The 18809-nt window shown below is 50.4% G+C and overlaps 2 protein-coding genes across 5 annotated transcripts in view; one reads left to right on the top strand and one right to left on the bottom strand.

Annotated features, from left to right (window-relative positions):
- tmem184b (transmembrane protein 184B) overlaps positions 1-8326 on the top strand; it is a 54269-nt gene extending 45943 nt beyond the window's left edge. The window contains exon 9 of the mRNA XM_033013240.1: positions 7925-8326. Coding sequence (XP_032869131.1) covers positions 7925-7974 — 50 coding nt within the window. The 3' untranslated portion in view covers positions 7975-8326. The remainder of the gene's footprint in view (positions 1-7924) is intronic.
- Positions 2902-18502, bottom strand: LOC116966886 (transcription factor MafK). Of its 4 annotated transcripts, none has more exons than XM_033013243.1 (3): positions 18087-18381; positions 5135-5198; positions 2902-3376 (listed from the first exon to the last, which is right to left on the bottom strand). In XM_033013243.1, the coding sequence occupies exons 1-3, from the start codon at positions 18107-18109 to the stop codon at positions 2978-2980; spliced, it is 486 nt and encodes a 161-aa protein (XP_032869134.1). In that variant the 5' UTR covers positions 18110-18381; the 3' UTR covers positions 2902-2977. The 4 variants fall into 4 exon arrangements, with proteins under 4 accessions (XP_032869134.1, XP_032869137.1, XP_032869135.1 ...); XM_033013246.1 differs by lacking the exon at positions 18087-18381 and adding an exon at positions 18385-18502 and having other exon boundaries at positions 2903-3376; XM_033013244.1 differs by lacking the exon at positions 18087-18381 and adding an exon at positions 18389-18480 and having other exon boundaries at positions 2903-3376.
- Between the last annotated feature and the right edge of the window lie 307 nt (positions 18503-18809).

Below are 18809 nucleotides of genomic sequence, written 5' to 3'. Positions count from 1 at the left end.
TGGAGTAACTCAGCAGGTCAGGCAGGATCCCCTGGAGAACATGGATGGGCGACGTTTTGGGTTGGGACCCTAGAGTCATAGGGTAATACAGTGTGGAAACACAACTCGCCCACAACGGCCAACATGTCCCAGCTACACTAGTCCCACTTGGTCCACATCCCTCCAAACCCGTCCTATCCATGTACCTGTCTAACTGTTTCTTAAATGTTGGGATAGTCCCAGCCTCAACTACCTCCTCTGGCAGCTCGTTCCATACACCCACTGAAAAAGTTACCCCTCAGATTCCTATTAAACCTTTTCCCCTTCACTTTAAACCCATGTCCTCTGGTCCTCGATTCCCCTACTCTGGGCAAGAGACTCTGTGCATCTATCTACCCGATCTATTCCTCTCATGATATTATACACCTCTATAAGATCACCCTTCATCCTCCTGCGCTCCAAGGAATAGAGAACCAGCCTACTCAACCTCTCCCTGTAGCCCACACCCTCTAGTCCTGGAAAGTCTGAAGAAGGGTCCCAACCTGAAAATGTTACCAGTCTGAATAAGGACCCTGTCCCGAAATGTCACCTATTTCTGTTCTCCAGAGATGCAGCCTGAGTTAATCGAATCGAATAATTTTACTTCAAAAATCAAATCCCTCGGGTTCCTATTAAATCTTTCCCTTCTCACCTTAAACCTACATCCTCTGGTTCTCGATTCCACTACCAGCCTATCTTTTCCCCCCTCGTGATCTTACAAGCCCTCCAGTTCCAGCAACATCCTGGTAAATCTTCTCTGCACTCTACCCTGCATCTTTCCTACAGCATGGTGAACACAATACTCCTCTAGACTTAGAGTTACGAATCCAATCCACTTGTCCGTTCAGTTTTAGTTTAGAGATACTGCGCGGAAACTCCCTTCCGCCCATCTAGTCCGTGCGACCAGCGATCCATGTGCGCCAGCCCTATCCTGCACACACTAGGGGACAATTCACAATTACTTTCACCGAAGGCAATAAGCCAAACTCTTTTGGAGGGCGGGAGAACCTGGGTGGGTTTTTCTCCAGGTGCTCAGGTTTCCTCCCACACTCCAAAGACGTACAGGTTTATACGTTAAATTGGCTTCAGTATGAGTGAAAACTGCCCGTGGTGTGTGTGGGATACTGTTAGCGTGCGGCGATCGCTGGTCGGTGCGGACTCGGTGGGCCGAAGGGCCTCTTTCAATTCAAACGCTGTACCTCCAAAACGAAACCATTGCCTCAAAAATAATTCTCGAAAATTCATTTGTGTTTTTTTTTTTTAAAAAGCCCCAAATACAACAATTTTTTCTCCTGGTTTTCTGGCACCTGTTCTGAAGATCAGCCAAGAGACATCCTCAAGCTTTTTTTTTAGAATTCCTGGATTAACCCAAACATGAAAAGTCTTCACCCCTGGTCAAAAATCTCTTGAAGAACCGACAAAAGTTTCTTCCTGTTATAAATACTCTTGAACACGAGCAGCCTCGGTCACCGATATAGATTTTTTTTTTCCTCTGGTTTTTTTTTTGTTACATACAACTCCCACAAATAAGAGTTCCGTTAGTTAAGACAAAAGAAAAGGAATCACGGTAAGAAAACAGTTATTAAAAAAAAAAACACATTCAAATGGCAAGACGGGTCTGCAATAAAAACTGCCCTTGTGCTCGGTCTGGTTGCCAGGCCAATGGCCACGGTAACCCCCCCCCCACCCCCCCACCCCTCACCAAAAAAAATCACCCCCTCTGCCACCCCACTGCCTGTGGGGGGTTTTTCTCACAAGTAAAAAAAAGAGAGAGAACTTCATAACACGGAGGGGACATTGAGTTAGGTTTCAGTCCAGCTTTCACCCCCACCCTCAAGAGGGCCATCGTTCAGGGGTACAGCAGTCTGAAGAAGGGTCTCGACCCGAAACGTCACCCCTTCCCTTGGCCCCAGAGACACTGCCGAGTTACTCCAGCGTTTTCTGCTTCACCCCCCCGAAGAAATCCCAGAGCAGGTCACGGGGTTGGGGGGGGGGGGGGGGGGGGGGGGGGGGGGGGGGGGGGGGGGGAGGACGTGCAAACTCCTCCGTACTGCCGTACAGGCAGCAGCTGCCCGAGGTCGGGATCAAACTGGCGATGAGGGGTGGCAACTCTAGTGCTGCCACATTGGGATTATACAAGAGAAGGGGGGGGTTGGGAGAGGGGGGAGCGGTGGGTGGAAGAGAGGGAGGGGTGGGAGAGAGGGAGGGGTTGGGAGAGGGGGGGGTGGGAGAGGGGGAGGGGTGGGAGAGAGGGGGAGGGGTGGGAGAGAGGGGGAGGGGTGGGAGAGAGGGGGGGGGGTGGAAAAAAAAAAGTGGTTCTCCAGACTGTCCCCTGCAGCAATGTCTCTCTTTCTCAAACCCCACCCAAGGTGTAATGTCTACCTCGATCGGGTCGAGTTGTCCATGGCAGGTACCGGGAGGAGGAAGGGGGGGGGGGGGGGGGGGGGTGAACGACTCCTGTGCAGCCTAGACCTTGGCTGCAATCTCGGAGTGGGAATGCCGGAGTTCTAACAGAAAAAGTAGTTTCCCCCCCTCCCCTCCCCCCATTCCCTGTCCCAACAGAGGACAGCGAGCGAAATACAACCTCCTCGCCACTGTGATAGGTGGCGGCCTCACCTCCCACCCTCCCCTACTTTTTCCTTTCCTCCATCTTTGTTGGGGGGGGGGGTGGATTCCATTTGCTGCCCCTCCCCTTCTCCCCTTCTCCCCCCCCCACTACAAAAGTGTGGAGAACCTCTACAAAGGGGGGGGGGGGGGGGGGGGGGGTTCCACTTGCTGCCCCTCCCCTCATTCTCCACGCTTTTGTAGTGGGGGGGTGCGGGGGGTGTGTGGAGGGGGTGGGTCCCTCGCCCTGCCCCTCATTCTCCACGCTTTTGTAGTGGGGGGGTGGTGGAGCGGGGGGGGGGGGGGGGGTGGGTTCCACTGGCTGTTCCCCCCCCACCCCACCTTTGTCACAGTGCTAGCGTTTGAAGTTGGACGACTTGACGATGGTGATGACGCTGGTGGTGTTGACCTTAGTGGGCCCGCAGGCCACGGTCCGGGCGAAGGTCTGCAGCGCCTCGTACTTGGAGCGCAGTGCGTCGAGCTCGTTCCGCATGCCGGCGTTCTCGGCGGCCAGCTTCTCCACCTCCCGCTCCAGCTCGGCCTTCTGCCGCTCCAGCTCCTCCCGCTGGGTCACCCGCTTGACCCGGCAGCTGGCCGCGTAGCCCCGGTTCTTCAGCGTGCGCCGCCGCTGCTTCAGGTTGACGATCTCGTCCTTGGTCAGGCCGCGCAGGTGGTGGTTCAGCTCCCGCACCGACATGGTCACCAGCTCCTGGTCCATCAGCGACGGAGAATTCTCGCCCAGCTCCCTCTTGATCTGCCACACACACACAAACACACACACACAAAGCACAAAGGCCATCATTAGTCAAGTGTATCGAGTATAGGGTCACCAACACCCTCGATCCCAAATAGACAATAGGTGCAGGAGTAGGCCATTCGGCCCTTCGAGCCATTCAATAGACAATAGACAATAGGTGCAGGAGTAGGCCATTCGGCCCTTCAAGCCATTCAATAGAGAATAGGTGCAGGAGTAGGCCATTCGGCCCTTCGAGCCATTCAATAGACAATAGACAATAGGTGCAGGAGTAGGCCATTTGGCCCTTCGAGCCAGCAATGTGATCATGGGTGATCATCCCCAATCAGTACCCCGTTCCTGCTTTTTCCCCATATCCCCTGACTCCGCTATTTTTAAGAAATAAGGTCAAAGTACGGGACAATTTCCCCACGGCCGTTCGTTGACCGACTCGGCCGTGGCTGGGTGAATGGATGAGTTGGCCCGGGTGCTGGACTGCACACAAAGCCCAGCCGGCGGGCCAGCTGTGAGGAGTTTTGCCCCCCATCCGACTCATGAACCGATGATCGGCCACGAGAAGGAGGGGTGGTGGTGGTGGTGTCGCCGGTAAGCGAAGGTCTGAAGGTCGGACAGCTGGCTGGGCTGTGGACCGACGGGGCCACGGGCGAGGTGCTGCTGCTGCACTCCATGGGCTGCACTACGTCGGGACGGGTGAGGCAGGGACTGACCCGACAGTCCCCTCGACCCGAGTAGTAGCGGGCAAATACGGGACAAGGGCGAACCCCGTATGCGACAAACCAATTTAGCCCAAAATATGGGATGTCCCGGCTAATACGGGACAGTTGGCGACCCTAACTACGGGTGCTGTCTGTGTGGAGTTTGTACGTTCTCCCCGTTTACTCTGAGATCTCCGGTTTCCTCCCACACTCCAAAGACGTACAGGTTTGCAGCTTAATTGGCTTGGTGTGAATATATATTGTCCCTAGTGTGTGTAGGATAGTGTTAGTGTGCAGGGATTGCTGGTCGGCGCGGACTCGGTGGGCCGAAGGGCCTGTTTCCGCGCTGTATCTCTAAACTAAACTTCACCATCATTATTCAGCCCATAGGAAAGGCCGTTGACTTAGTCACCACATGACAGAAATTCCCATAAGTTCTCAATGGTGAAACATGATGGAGTTGCTACCTCACAGCGCCAGAGACCTGGGGTCAGGGTGGGTGTGTGTGTGTGTGTGTGTGTGTGTGTGTGTGTGTGTGTGCGTGTGTGTGTGTGTGTGTGTGTGTGTGTGTGTGTGTGTGTGTGTGTGTCTGTGTGTGTCTGTCTCTCTGTCTGTGTGGAGTTTGCACGTTCTCCCTCTGTGACTGCGCAGGTTTCCTCCGGTTTGCTCCCCACATTCCAAAGACGTGCGGTTTTTTGATCAGTTAATTGTCCTCAACAACTTTGGCTAAATGTGTGGATGATTGGTGGAGAGGCTACTGGCCCACGTGTGGATGGGATTAATGTGGGATTAACATACAGAGTTGATTGATGGTCGGCATGGAACTAAATGGGCCAAAGGGCCTGTTTCCTTAAGTCTAATGGGAATCAGAGTTTTACTGTGCGATGAAAAGTTACTTGAGGTGAAGTCACCAGTTTGTGAAGAGCCTGATCAATGTTAGAATAATGTAAATAAGTGTTGGAGGGTCGGCATGGAAGTAAATGGGCCAAAGGGCCAGGAACTAAATGGGCCGAAGGGCCTGTTTCCTAAACCGAAGGGATTTGGAGAATTTCTGCACTGTTACCTTCAATGACTTGCTTCCACGACTGGAGCTCATACTGTGGAGAACGTCACCAGAACTCTCTCTCCTGCATCAAAGAAGATGACATCAGGTCAGGTTTTAGGTCTCCAGTGGGCGACAGTGCTCGGGACACGTGTTTGTGAACCCCAGCTGATTTTCTAGCTTAGGAAGGAACTGCAGGTGCTGGTTTACACCGAAGACAGACACAAAATGCTGGAGTAACTCAGCGGGGCAGGCAGCATCGTCTCTGGAGAGAAGGAATGGGTGATGTTTCGGGTCGAGACGCTTCTTCAGACTGGGTTTGCGCTGCTGCGAGCTAGCATGGGGCCGAATGGCTGCCTGTCGTGCAGCGTTAATGAGTAAAAACCCAGCTTCAGTCTGAAGAAGGGTCTCGACCCGAAACATCACCCATTCCTTGGGTTTCCTTGGGAATAGGCTTATATTCACTGGAGTTTAGAAGGATGAGGGGGAGATCTTATAGAACAATATAAAATTATAAAAGGATTGGACAAGCTAGATGCAGGAAAAATGTTCCCAATGTTGGGCGAGTCCAGAACCAGGGGCCACACACAGTCTTAGAATAAAGGGGAGGTCATTTAAGACTGAGGTGAGAAAAAACTTTTTCACCCAGAGAGTTGTGAATTTATGGAATTCCCTGCCACAGAGGGCAGTGGAGGCCAAGTCACTGGATGGAGAGAGTTAGATAGAGCTCTAGGGGCTAGTGGAGTCAAGGGATATGGGGAGAAGGCAGGCACGGGTTATTGATAGGGGACGATCAGCCGTGATCACAATGAATGGCGGTGCTGGCTCAAAGGGCCGAATGGCCTCCTCCTGCACCTATTTTCTATGTTTCTATGTTTCTAATTTACAATCTTATTGAAGCCAATGAACCTACAAACCTGCACGTCTTTGGAGTGTGGGAGGAAACCGGAGCACCCGGAGAAAACCCACGCGGGTCACGGGGAGAACGTACAAACTCTGTGCCGACAGCACCCGCGGTCAGGATCAAACCCGGGTCTCTGGCGCTGTGAGGCAGCAGCTCTACCCGCTGCGCCACCGTGCCGCCCGAGACATTCTGGCACAAAGTATAGCGAGGAAAATCTCCAACTGTGTCCAGCCAGCTAGTCCCAAGTCTTGTAAATGGTGATTTAACCAGTTGGACAGAATGACAGCGCTCAGTAAATGAAACCCAGCCTGTTGTGTTTGTCTGAACTGAACCACTTAAGAGTTCTAATACACAGCATCCAGTTCAAAACACAGCGTTAGGACAAAACGTGCAGATTAATCAAAACCAGAGGCCTGCCTTTGATCGGCTGCAGAAGCCCAAGTTTGTTTGCCGTTTGCGCAGGAAGGAACTGCAGTCGCTGCTTTAAACCGAAGATAAGACACAAAGTGCTGGAGCCACAGCCTGAGAATTAAAGGACATTCTTTTAGGAAGGGGATGAGGATGGATTTATTTAATCAGAGGGCGGTGAATCTGTGGAACTCATTGCCGCACAGAAGGCTGTGGAGGCCAAGTCAGTGGATACATTTAAGGCAGAGATAGATAGATTCTTGATTAGTACGGGTGTCGGGGGTTACGGGGAGAAGGCAGGAGAATGGGGTTAGGAGGGAGAGATAGATCAGCCATGATTGAACGGTGGAGTAGACTTGATGGGCCGAATGGCCTAATTCTGCTCCTTCAGAGGGGATGAGAAAGGGGGAAGCGGGGGGGTGAGGTGCTTGTACAGTTAATAGGCCGGGAAGTATCTTTGCTTGCAGTTTGGAACACGAGGAACGCTATAGAAAGCGCTTATTTGACATGTTGATATTTCTTGCCCTGTCTGACTGCCAAAGAACAATCAGGCAATGATCTAACGTGGGCCTCATCCAGGTTCTTGTTGGGATTAGCTAACCCGCTGCAGACCAGACGGCAGAGCAACGAATGGGTTGGGTGGCGGCCAGCTTGTCTTGGATACACTCGACCTTCTTTGGTAATCGTCAAACACCCAGCCTTCACACGAGTTTCGGATCAGCTCCCCTCCCCTATTAACCCCCCCCCCCCCTCCCCCTCCCACATTCCCACCCCTCCCCAGCCCCCTCCCATCCTCCCCTCCTCCCTAACCCACCTCCAACCCCCATCCCACCCCTCCCTCTCCACCCTCCTATCCCCCCCCTCCTCCCTCCCACCCCTCTCCCTCCCCCCATTCCCCCTCCCACCCCTCATCCCACCCCCCCTCTCCCTCCCCCCATCCCTACCATTCCCCCAACCCCCCATCCCACTTCCAACCACTCCCCCTCCCACCTCCCCCCCCACATTCCCACCCAGAGGTAGAAACAAGGAACTGCAGGTGCCGGTAACAGACGCAAAGTGCTGGAGTAACTCAGCGGGACAGGTGGCACGTCTGGAGAACATGGAGAGGTGATGTTTCAGGTGGTGACCTTTCTTCGGAGATAAGGGGCTGTGCACCGGGTCGGCACGGTGGCGCAGCGGGTAGAGCCGCTGCCTCACAGCGCCAGAGACCCGGGTTCGATCCCGACTACGCGTGCTGTCTGTATGGAGTTTGCACGTTCTCCCCGTGACCTGCGTGGGTTTTCCCCGGGTGCTCCGGCTTCCTCCAACACTCCAAAGACGTGCAGGTTTGTAGGTGAATTGGCTTGGTGTACATGTAAAATTGTCCCCTAGTGTGTGTGGGATAGTGTTAGTGTGCGGGGATCGCGGGTCGGTGCAGACTCGGTGGGCCGAAGGGCCTGTTTCCACGCCGCATCTCTGAACTAAACTAAATAAAATCTATTTGTTTGATCAAATAACAGGCAACTCCCAGTTGGAAGTAACGGCTCCACACCTTGTGTTCACCTTCTGAACCCTTGCCTATCAGGTAAGCCCTACCTGCCACACCCATGCTTACCCAAGCGCAAAGACAATAAAACGATTCTAGTTCTGGGAAAAGGAACCTGAGCCTTGGAAGGAATTTAAAAACCTGGCAGAATCTCCCGGAGGCTATTAAAAATGGAAGCAAGGATTCGCAATCCAGGGCCACAAAGCAGAACGCTTGCGATTAATTGATCGGAAACTGAGTGGCTGAAATCCCTTCTTGACCAGTGAATGGACAGAAGGATTGTATAGAGTTGCGAGTGGGTTGCTGTGGTGATGGTGTCAGGAAGAATTGTGGCTGGGTGGCTTAAGTCTTGCTTTGCCTTTCAGGAAGGCACAAAGGTAGCACCAACCTCTCCTCATCCACCCCCCCCCCCACCCCACCCCAACCAAAGACAGTATGTGCAAATTCCTGGCATCTTATAAATCCCCGTGCAATTAGCCAAGCAGTGCAGGACAATAGGACATCGCCACTATGTGTAGGGTAGTGCTAGTGTACGGGGTGATCACTGGTTGGCACCGACTCAGTTTTATCCCAAGATGGAGAAATAGCCAAAGCAATCACAACTCTTCAAGTGAAAGGTGAACTGCAGACATTATTTGAGGTCAGGAGAGTGACACCTGTACACTCTGAATTGGGTTCTGTCCCAAAACTTCATCTGAGCATTCCCTCCACAGATGCTGCCTAACCCGCTGAGTTCCTCCAGCACTTTGTGCTTTGCTCAAGGTTCAAGCGCCTGCAGTTCCTAGTGTCTCTGGAATATTAGACCGTACTGTACGTAGGTAATTCTAGTCTGTATTTCAAAGCCACGCAGCCCACCACTGTTTAGATATAATTCTATTAGGCTTTACCGCGCGGAAACAGGCCCTTCGGCCCATCAGTGATCCCCGCATACTAGCACTATCCCTCACACACTGGGGGACAATTTACAATTACACCAAGCCAATTAACCTACAAACCATATAATAACCATATAACCATATAACAATTACAGCACGGAAACAGGCCATCTCGACCCTTCTAGTCCGTGCCGAACACATAATCTCCCCTAGTCCCATATACCTGCGCTCAGACCATAACCCTCCATTCCTTTCCCATCCATATAACTATCCAATTTATTTTTAAATTATAAAAACGAACCTGCCTCCACCACCTTCACTGGAAGCTCATTCCACACAGCCACCACTCTCTGAGTAAAGAAGTTCCCCCTCATGTTGCCCCTAAACTTCAGTCCCTTAATTCTCAAGTCATGTCCCCTTGTTTGAATCTTCCCTACTCTCAGTGGGAAAAGCTTTTCCACGTCAACTCTGTCTATCCCTCTCATCATTTTAAAAACCTCTATCAAGTCCCCCCTTAACCTTCTGCGCTCCAAAGAATAAAGCCCTAACTTGTTCAACCTTTCTCTGTAACTTAGTTGCTGAACCCAGGCAACCTGTACGTCTTTGAAAAGATCTGGGAGAAAACCCACGCGGGTCAGGGGGAGAAAGTATACACTCCGTTCAGACAGCACCCGTAGTCAGTCTGAAGAAGGGTTTCGGCCCGAAACGTTGCCTATTTCCTTCGCTCCATAGATGCTGCTGCACCCGCTGAGTTTCTCCAGCATTTTTGTCTACCTTCGAGTGTGAACTCCTGACTGGCCACAGGTGTGGGGAAAGCCTCCCCTTGGTGGCGCAGGGCAGGGGTATATCTACAGCCCTGCTTAAGACCCTGCTGGACACATTGGCCAGAGGACTGAGCCCGGATCCCTGAAGATGCGAGATCAAAAGGCGCTGAAATAGAGACACAATGTTCTAAAAATAAACTGCACATTCCAAACTGTCACCAGAAAGGAAAGCAGAACACATTTTTTTTTTTCGAGATTAATACAGGCTCACCCTAAACCACATGCCAACGGCAAGATGATTCAGCAGCTACTCTGCTACTTCAATAGTGGGGTGGTGGTGGGGGGGGGGGTTACATAGAAACGTGGACAATAGGGGCAGGAGTAGGCCATTCGGCCCTTCGAGCCAGCACCGCCATTCAATTGACAATAGACGCAGGAGTAGGCCATTCGGCCCTTCGAGCCAGCATCGCCATTCAATAGACAATAGACAATAGGTGCAGGAGGAGGCCATTCGGCCCTTCGAACCAGCACCGCCATTCAATGTGATCATGGCTGATCATCCACAATCAGTACCCCGTTCCTGCCTTCTCCCCATATTCCCTGACTCCGTTAGCCCTAAGAGCCACATCTAACTCTCCCTTGAAAACATCCAGTGAATCGGCCTCCACTGCCTTCTGAGGCGGTAAATTTCCACAGATTCGCAACTCTGGGAGGAAAACGTTTTTTCATCATCTCAGTCCTAAATGGCCTACCCCTTATTCTTGAACTGTGATCTCCTGTTAGCATTGGCTCTGTGTATCCCACTTCCCTCATGATCACTGCCACTTATATTCGAAGATAGACACAAAATTGTCACTTTCAAACCTTCATCTCTTTTGATCGCTTACACTTCCTTATCTCTGTGTCTCCCTCTCCCCTGACTCTCAGTCTGAAGAAGGGTCTCGACCCGAAACGTCGCCCGTTCCTTCCATCCAGAGATGCTGCCCGTCCCGCTGAGTTACTCTGGCATTTTGTGTCTTTCTTCGGTGTAAACCAGCATCTGCACTTCCTTCCCACAGGCCTCGTATCCTCCCTTCCTCTCACGATGGGATTCGATCCGACATCCGTAAATCCAGAAGTCACAGGAGCAGAATTAGGCCATTCAGCCCATCGAGGATAGCACAGTGCCCCCCCCCCCCCCCTAGTGGCTGCTCTGCAAACCCCAGGGGTCATGCCTACCTCAGTCTGTGGGGGGGGAAGCTCTGTGATAAACTAACTCCACTGATGTAAGAAGTTTTATCCAGCTAGGTGGCACAGCGTAGAGTTTAGTTTAGTTTCCCAGTATTAAAATAAAAATGTCACTTTCTTATGAAGCTGACTTTACGCTAGTCTGAAGAAGGGTCTCGACCCGAAACATCACCCATTCCTTCCATCCAGAGATGCTGCCTGTCCCACTGAGTTACTCCAGCATTTTGTGTCTATCGAGAATTGAGTTTAGTTTAGTTTAGAGACACAGTGTGGAAACAGGCCTTTCACCCCCACCGAGTCCACACCGACCAGCACATTAACACAACCCCACACACACTAGGGACAATTTACATTTATACCAAGCCAATTAACTTACAAGTCTGAAGCATCAGTCTGAAGAAGGGTTTCGGCCCGAAATGTTGCCTATTTCCTTCGCTCCATAGATGCTGCCTCACCCGCTGAGTTTCTCCAGCATTTTTGTCTACCTTCAATTAACCTACAAACCTGCTCGTCTTTGGAGAGTGGGAGGAAACCGAAGATCTTGGCGAAAACCCACTCAGGTCACGGGGAGAACGTGCAAACTCCGTACGGACAGCACCCGTAGTCGGGATCGAACCTGGGTCACCGGCGCTGTGAGGCGGCAACTCTCCCGCTGCGCCACCGTGGGGCCCTGAGTTGCTGCCTCACAGCGCCAGAGATTCGGGTTCCATCCCGACCACGGGTGCTGCCTGCACAGAGTTTGTACGTTCTCCCCGTGACCTGCGTGGGTTTTCTCCGGGCGCTCCGGTTCCCACCCACGTCCCAAAGATGTGCAGGTTTGTAGGTTAAATGGCACCTAGTGTGTGTGTGTGTGTGGGATAGAACTAGTGTACAGGTGATCGTTGGACGGACTCAGTGGGCCGAAGGGCCTGTTTCCACGCTGTATCTCCAAACTAAACTTCTAAACAAGGGGTTAACTCAAAGGAAGGGGAGAGAACGAGCAGTTTTAAACCTGGAAGTGGGTTGTAACAAAGGAAAATCACTTATAACTACAAATAAATATTCTGACTATGATATTATTGGGGGCCCCCCTCCTAACATTGAAACTTACAGAATAATGAAAGGCTTGGATCGAGTGGATGTGGAGAGGATGTTTCCACTGGTGGGAGAGTCTAGGACCTCGGAATTAAAGGGCGCACTTCTTTAGTCAGAGGGTAGTGAATCTGTGGAACTCATTGCCACAGACGACTGTGGAGGCCAAGTCAGTGGATATTGTTCAGGCAGAGATAGATAGATTCCTGATTAGAATGGGTGTCAAGGGTTATGGGGAGAAGGCAGGAGAATGGGGTTAGGAGGCAGAGGTCTGCCATGGTTGAATGGCGGAGTGGACTCGATGGGCCGAATGGCCTCATTCTACTTCCATAACCTGTGTGCATCACTGCTAATGGTATCCATTCAGTGCAGCTAGTGGCTTTTCACATTACATGCACAGTAGCTGGAACCACACTGTGTTTTAGACAACTGGCATGTTTCCATGTTATACCCACATCCTTTGAATGGATGTAAAGAAAGCCTGGAGATGCAAACTTTGTGCAAGATAGATAGATGAAGGCATAGAAAACATAGAAAATAGGTGCAGGAGGAGGCCATTCGGCCCTTCGATCCAGCACCGCCATTCATTGTGATCATGGCTGATCGCCCCCTATCAATAACACGTGCCTGCCTTCTCCCCATATCCCTTGACTCCACTAGCCCCTAGAGCTCTATCTAACTCTCTCTTAAATCCATCCAGTGACTTGGCCTCCACTGCCCTCTGTGGCAGGGAATTCCACAAATTCACAACTCTCTGGGTGAAAAAGTTTTTTCTCACCTCAGTCTTAAATGGCCTCCCCTTTATTCTAAGACTGTGGCCCCTGGTTCTGGACTCCCCCAACATTGGGAACATTTTTTCCTGCATCTAGCCTGTCCAGTCCTTTTATAATTTTATATGTGGCTTGTCCAACCATTGCGTTTAATCTGTCTTCCTAAATCAGTGAACCCTTCTTCAGGCACCAACTGCTGGAGACACCAAAGTCTGAAGAAGGGTCTCGACCCGAACATCACCCATTCCTTCTCTCCAGAGATGCTGCCTGTCCCGCTGAGTTACTCCAGATTTTTGTGTCTATCTTCGGTTTAAACCAGCGTCTGCAGTTCCTTCCCACACGACAACTTCTTGCAGTTTAGTTTAGAGATACAGCACGGAAACAGGCCCTTCGGCCCATTGAGTAATTTTTTCAATTCTTACCGAAGCCAATTGTTAACCTACAAACCTGCAGATCTTTGGAATGTGGGAGGAAACCGATTTGTGGGTTAATTGGCTTCGGTAAGAATTGCAAATTGTCCCTGGTATGTAGGGCAGTGGTAGTGTGCGGGGATCGCTGGTCGATGCGGACTAATATAGTCATGGAGTCATAGAATGATACAGTGTGCAAAAACAGGCCCTTCGGCCCAACTTGCCCACACCGGCCAACATGTCCCAGCTACACTAGTCCCACCTGCCTGCGCTTGGTCCATATCCCTCCAAACCTGTCCTATCCATGTACCTGTCTAACTGTTTCTTAAACCCGGTGGGCCGAAGGGCCTGTTTTCGCACAGTATCTTTAAACTAAACAAAACGTTCTTCAATTTCGATTTGTGGCCATTGATTCAAACCCAAAGCTTAGATAATGTGTGACCTTCAGGAAGAGAATATTTGAACAGCTCGGAAAATACTCTTTCACAACCTGAATGTTCCAAACCGCTCCTCGTCTGCCGAAATAGTTTTCACCTTGAATCTACCGCACAGCAGTGCTCCAATTGGATTGTTTTCTTTACTTCAGTTTAGTTTAGAGATACAGCGCGGAAACAGGCCCTTCGGCCCACCGAGTCTGTGCCGACCAGCGATCCCCGCACACTAACACTATCCTACACACACGGGGGGACAATTTATTACATTTATACCAAGCCGATCGACCTACAAACCCGCACAACTTCGGAGTGTGGGAGGAAACAGAAGATAAACCGAAGCACAAACTCCGTACAGACAGCACCCATAGTCGGGATCGAACCCGGGTCTCCGGCGCTGTAAGGCAGCAACTCTACCGCTGCCCCATGGATTCTCTGGAGCATCAGAAGCCGTCGTTGTGCTAGTTACACTGTCGTCCTGCTAAGTTTCATGGTTTGTATCTACTCGTTGTCACCTTTTCCACCAACAACAATGGACCCTTGTGGGCTCCACCTTTCCTCGATCCTCGTTTTTCTTTTTTAGAAACATAGAGAGTGGTGGGTGTCTGGAATGTGCTGCCGGGGGTGGTGATGGAGGCTGATACGATAGTGGCATTTAAGAGACGTTTTTTGGATAGGTACATGGATATGCAGGGAATGGAAGGAGACTCAAAATGCTGGAGTAACTCAGCGGGTCATGGCAGCGTCTCTGGAGAAAAGGAAATGGGTGTCAGTCTGAAGAAGGGTCTCGACCCTAAACGTCACCCATTCCTTCTCTCCAGAGGTGCTGCCTGACCCGCTGAGTTACTCCAGCTTTTCGGGACAGGCAGCATATCTGGAGAGCAGGAATGGGTGACGTTTCGGGTTGAAACCATTCTTCTCACAGGGGCTGGAGAGATATGGATCATGCGTAGGCAGGGATTACTTTAGATAGACACAATATGCTGGAGCCGTCTTGAGACTGAAGCCTCTCGACCCGAAACGTCACCCATTCCTCCTCTCCAGAGATGCTGCCTGACCCGCTGAGTTACTCCAGCATTTTGTGTCTATCTTCGGTGTAAACCAGCATCTGCAGTTCCTTCCTGACAAGGGATCAGTTCAACTTGACATCACTGGCAGAAAATATAAACTCTGTACAGACAGCACATAGAAACATAGAAACATAGAAAATTGGTGGAGTAGGCCATTCGGCCCTTCGAGCCTGCACCGCCATTCAATATGATCATGGCTGATCATCCAACTCGGTATCCTGTACCTGCCTTCTCTCCATACCCCCTGATCCCTTTAGCCACAAGTGCCACATCTAACTCCCTCTTAAATATAGCCAATGAACTGACCTCACCTACTTTCTGTGGCAGAGAATTCCACAGATTCACCACTCTCTGTGTGAAAAAAAATGTTTCTCATCTCGGTCCAAAAAGACTTCCCCCTTATCCTTAAACTGTGACCCCTTGTTCTGGACTTCCCCAACATCTGGAACAATCTTCCTGCATCTAGCCTGTCCTTGTAAGTTTGTAAGATCCCCCCTCAATCTTCTAAATTCCAGCGAGTACAAGCCGAGTCTATCCAGTCTTTCTTCATATGAAAGTGCTGCCATCCCAGGAATCAGTCTGGTGAACTTTCCCGGTACTCCCTGTATGGCAAGCACCTGTAGTCAGGATTGAACACAGGCCTCGCTGTAGTGTTCTGTTAGGCCAAGCATGTGGGTGCTGTTAAATTCACAAGCTCCTTCCTCCACCCATCTTATCGCTTTATCCCTTCTGGTCTTATCTTTCTTCACCTTAAAGACATCTTGGTAATGTGCCTCAGCTACTCCCTGTGGCAACGAGCCTTGATGAGTCTACTTTAGAGATGCAGTGTGGAAACAGGCCTTTCGGCCCACCGAACCCACGCCGACCAGCGATCCCCGCACACTAACACTACCCTACACACACTAGGGACAATTTACACAAACACCAAGCCAATTAACCTACAAACCTGCACGTCTTTGGAGTGTGGGAGGAAACCGAAGATCCCGGAGGAAACCCACGCAGGTCACGGGGAGAACGTACAAACTCCGTACAGACAGCACCCGTAGTCAGGATCGAACCCGGGTCTCTGCCGCTGTGAGGACTGTAAAGCAGCAACTCTACCGCTGCGCCACCGTGCTGCCTGACAACTGTTCCATCAAAAGTTCCTTCTGCATTGAATTTTATTTAGTGACCATCATATCTCTTTGGTAAGACTAGTCTTCGATTTCTATCTCCCCTCCTGCCCCAAGAGCTTCAAATGTCTATGTTCAGTGTAGTTTATTGTCACGTGTACCGAGGTACAGTGAAAAGCTTTTGTTGCGTGCTATCCAGTCAGCGGAAAGACAATACATGATTACAATCGAGCCGTCCACAGTGTACAGATACAGGATAAGGGAATAATGTTTAGTGCAAGGTAAAGCCAGCAAAGTCCGATCAAGGATAGTCCGAGGGTCACCAATGAGGTAGATAGTAGTTCAGGACTGCTCTCTGGTTGTGGTAGGATGGTTCAGTTGCCTGATAACAGCTGGGAAGAAACTGTCCCTGAATCTGGAGGTGTGCGTTTTCACACTTCTGTACCTTTGGCGTGGATCGGACAGGTTTGGAGGGATGTGGACCAAACGGTGGCAGGTGGGACTAGTGTAGATGGGACATGTTGGCCGGTGTGGGCAAGTTGGTTAACAAGTTGATTAATAAGGATGCCAGGAGTTATGGGGAGAAGGCAGGAGAGTGGGGTTGAGAGGGTTAGATAGATAAGCCATGATTGAATGGCACAGTAGACTTGATGGGCTGAATGGCCTAATTATGCCCCTGGAGCTCATGAACATATGGCCCCCTTCTTTCCCATATCCTCTGATTTCTAAGGTGTCTACAAAGTAAATCTATCGTTGCCTTTCAAATTCTTCCAATTAATATCTTGGATGTTACATTAATCTGCAATCCCATCTCAGAGCTGTGACTCTCATTCCTCAGTTAGATCCTTCTCTCCAATGAGTGGAAGTGTGAATCTAATGAGAATGAGAAGGTAAATGAGAATGGGACCATGGGGCAGCGGTAGAGTTGCTGCCTCACAGCGCCAGAGGCCCGGGTTCGATCCTGACTACGGGTGCTGCCTGTACGGAGTTTGCACGTTCTCCCCGTGACCTGCGTGGGTTTTCTCCGGGTGCTCCAGTTTCCTCCCACACTCCAAAGACACGCAGGTTTCTAAGTTAGTTGGCTTGGTGCAATTGTAAATTGTCCCTAGTGTGTGTAGGATAGTGATACTGTACAGGGTGATCGCAGGTCAGCGTGGACACGATGGGCCGAAGGGCCTGTTTCCACGCCGTATCTCTAAAGTCTAAAGGAAAGAAAGTGCTGAGTAGCCAGAATGGCTACAATTCTCTTGGTGTCAGCATTATAAACATTGGTGTCAGTAACAAGGAACTGCAGATGCTGGTTTACCAAGGATAAAACTTAAAGTGCTGGAGTAACTCAGCATCCGCTGAGAACATAGGTAGGTGAGGTTTTGGGTTGGGACCCTTCTTCAGGGTGACAGTGGTGAGTGGGGACAAGTGACTCTCAGTCTGAAGGGTCTTGACCCATTCCTTCTCTCCAGAGATGCTGCCTGTCCCGCTGAGTTACTCCAGCATTTTGTGTCTATCTTCGGTTTAAACCAGCACCTGCACTTTCTGCCTGCCCATTGCCGTGTGTTGCCTTAGATCATCTATTACCCTTTTAAAACAGAACAATTCATACAATGATGCACAATTTTTTATAAAAGCTCGCCAATCTTCATGCCAAGGGCCCCTAAAGCTGAAACCCAGCTGCTTTAGCAGAAGCCGTCATATCCGATGCCAACTGTCCCAACTCTTAATAAAAATGTAATCCAGAAAACACCTCACCACTTCCATCCAAAAATGACTAGGCACCAAATAACCTCAGCCTGTGAAATGGATTCCAGATAGCTGCTGAACCACACAGTTAAATACTAAACAGATGCTCGAGTCAATCGAGCAGAATTCTTATATAAAAAAAACCTTACACATGCTTCAGCAAATTCACACAGAGAGCTTCAGTTCAACGCGCTTTCGCTTTCCACGATTCCCTAACATCTAATTTTAAACTGTTCACGTTGAACTCTTCCTGTCTAATCCCCCTCTTGGTGAGTTTAAGCCAGCCAGTTTCCATTTTATTTCTATCTTGCCTACCTGTGGAATGTCGCCAAACTCCCGGGGCCTGGTTTTGTTGTCGTCAACTAACTGGTTCTTTTTTAGGTGAAATGTTCTCCTCTTCCTTATCCCTCCACCCTGGTCGGGTTCAGATTGGGGTGGGGAGGGAGGGAGGGAGGGAGGGGAAAAGCCTTCAGGAAACAGCGAATCGCTTGTGTGTTTTTCTTTTTTTTTCCTTTTACAAAGAAATCCTCCCCTCCCCTCGCCCAGAGAGAAAGATAGGTTGAAAACAGAATGAAGAGAAAGGGCTGGGCGATTTAAAAAAAAGAAGGAATTGGACCGAAAACAGTTTCTCGTTAAACATTAAACGCTTTAGACCCAGTGTACACTCACGGTGATTCAGCAGCCAAAGTCATCAACAACACGGCTGCGCTGTCAAAATCTATTCAGAGGAAAAAGAGGAATAGCCGGGCCCCTCTCGTTAAACATTCTCGTTAAACATTCAGGGTGGCTTTAGACCCACCCTGAAGATGGACCTTAAACGTGCACGTTTCTCTGACGATCAATCTAACAACAGGGGGACTGTCAAAACAAAAAATCAAACCCCCCCAATCTGTTTAAAGGAAAGAGATTTTTACAGATTTCATTACAGATGTTAAACGGTGGAGTTGGGGGGGGTTCTGGTAGCTACTCACTGTTTTCCAGAGTCGCTGTGCAAGTTGTGCTGTGTTTTAGCCTCCCCTTTGTATGAAAACAAGTCAGTTCCTGGAATCCCGGGTCAGGTGATACACACACACACACACACACACACACACACACACACGCAGATGCCTTTCATTCATAAAAAAAAAACACCGCGCGTCACTGGCTCGCATGCCCATACATGGTAATGAAATGACGTCAGTCGATCCGGTCAAAGGGATGATGTAATGCTTTGGGGGGGGGGGGGAATCCATCTTTGTGCGGGGCAGCCTCTCCCAACCACTGCAGCTGAGGGGCAAAGGTGTGATGCCCCCCTCTGACAGACAAGAGCAAAGATACTAGATGATCTTTGCTCAAGAGTGTGTTCCCAGATAGAACAGTGAAACTCTTACTTGCCGCAGCACAACAGAATGT

Source organism: Amblyraja radiata, chromosome 38 (assembly GCF_010909765.2).
Source record: "Amblyraja radiata isolate CabotCenter1 chromosome 38, sAmbRad1.1.pri, whole genome shotgun sequence".
NCBI classification, from domain to species: Eukaryota; Metazoa; Chordata; class Chondrichthyes; order Rajiformes; family Rajidae; genus Amblyraja; species Amblyraja radiata.
Note: the sequence above shows the minus strand (reverse complement) of the source record. Positions and strands in the feature narration are given on the sequence as shown.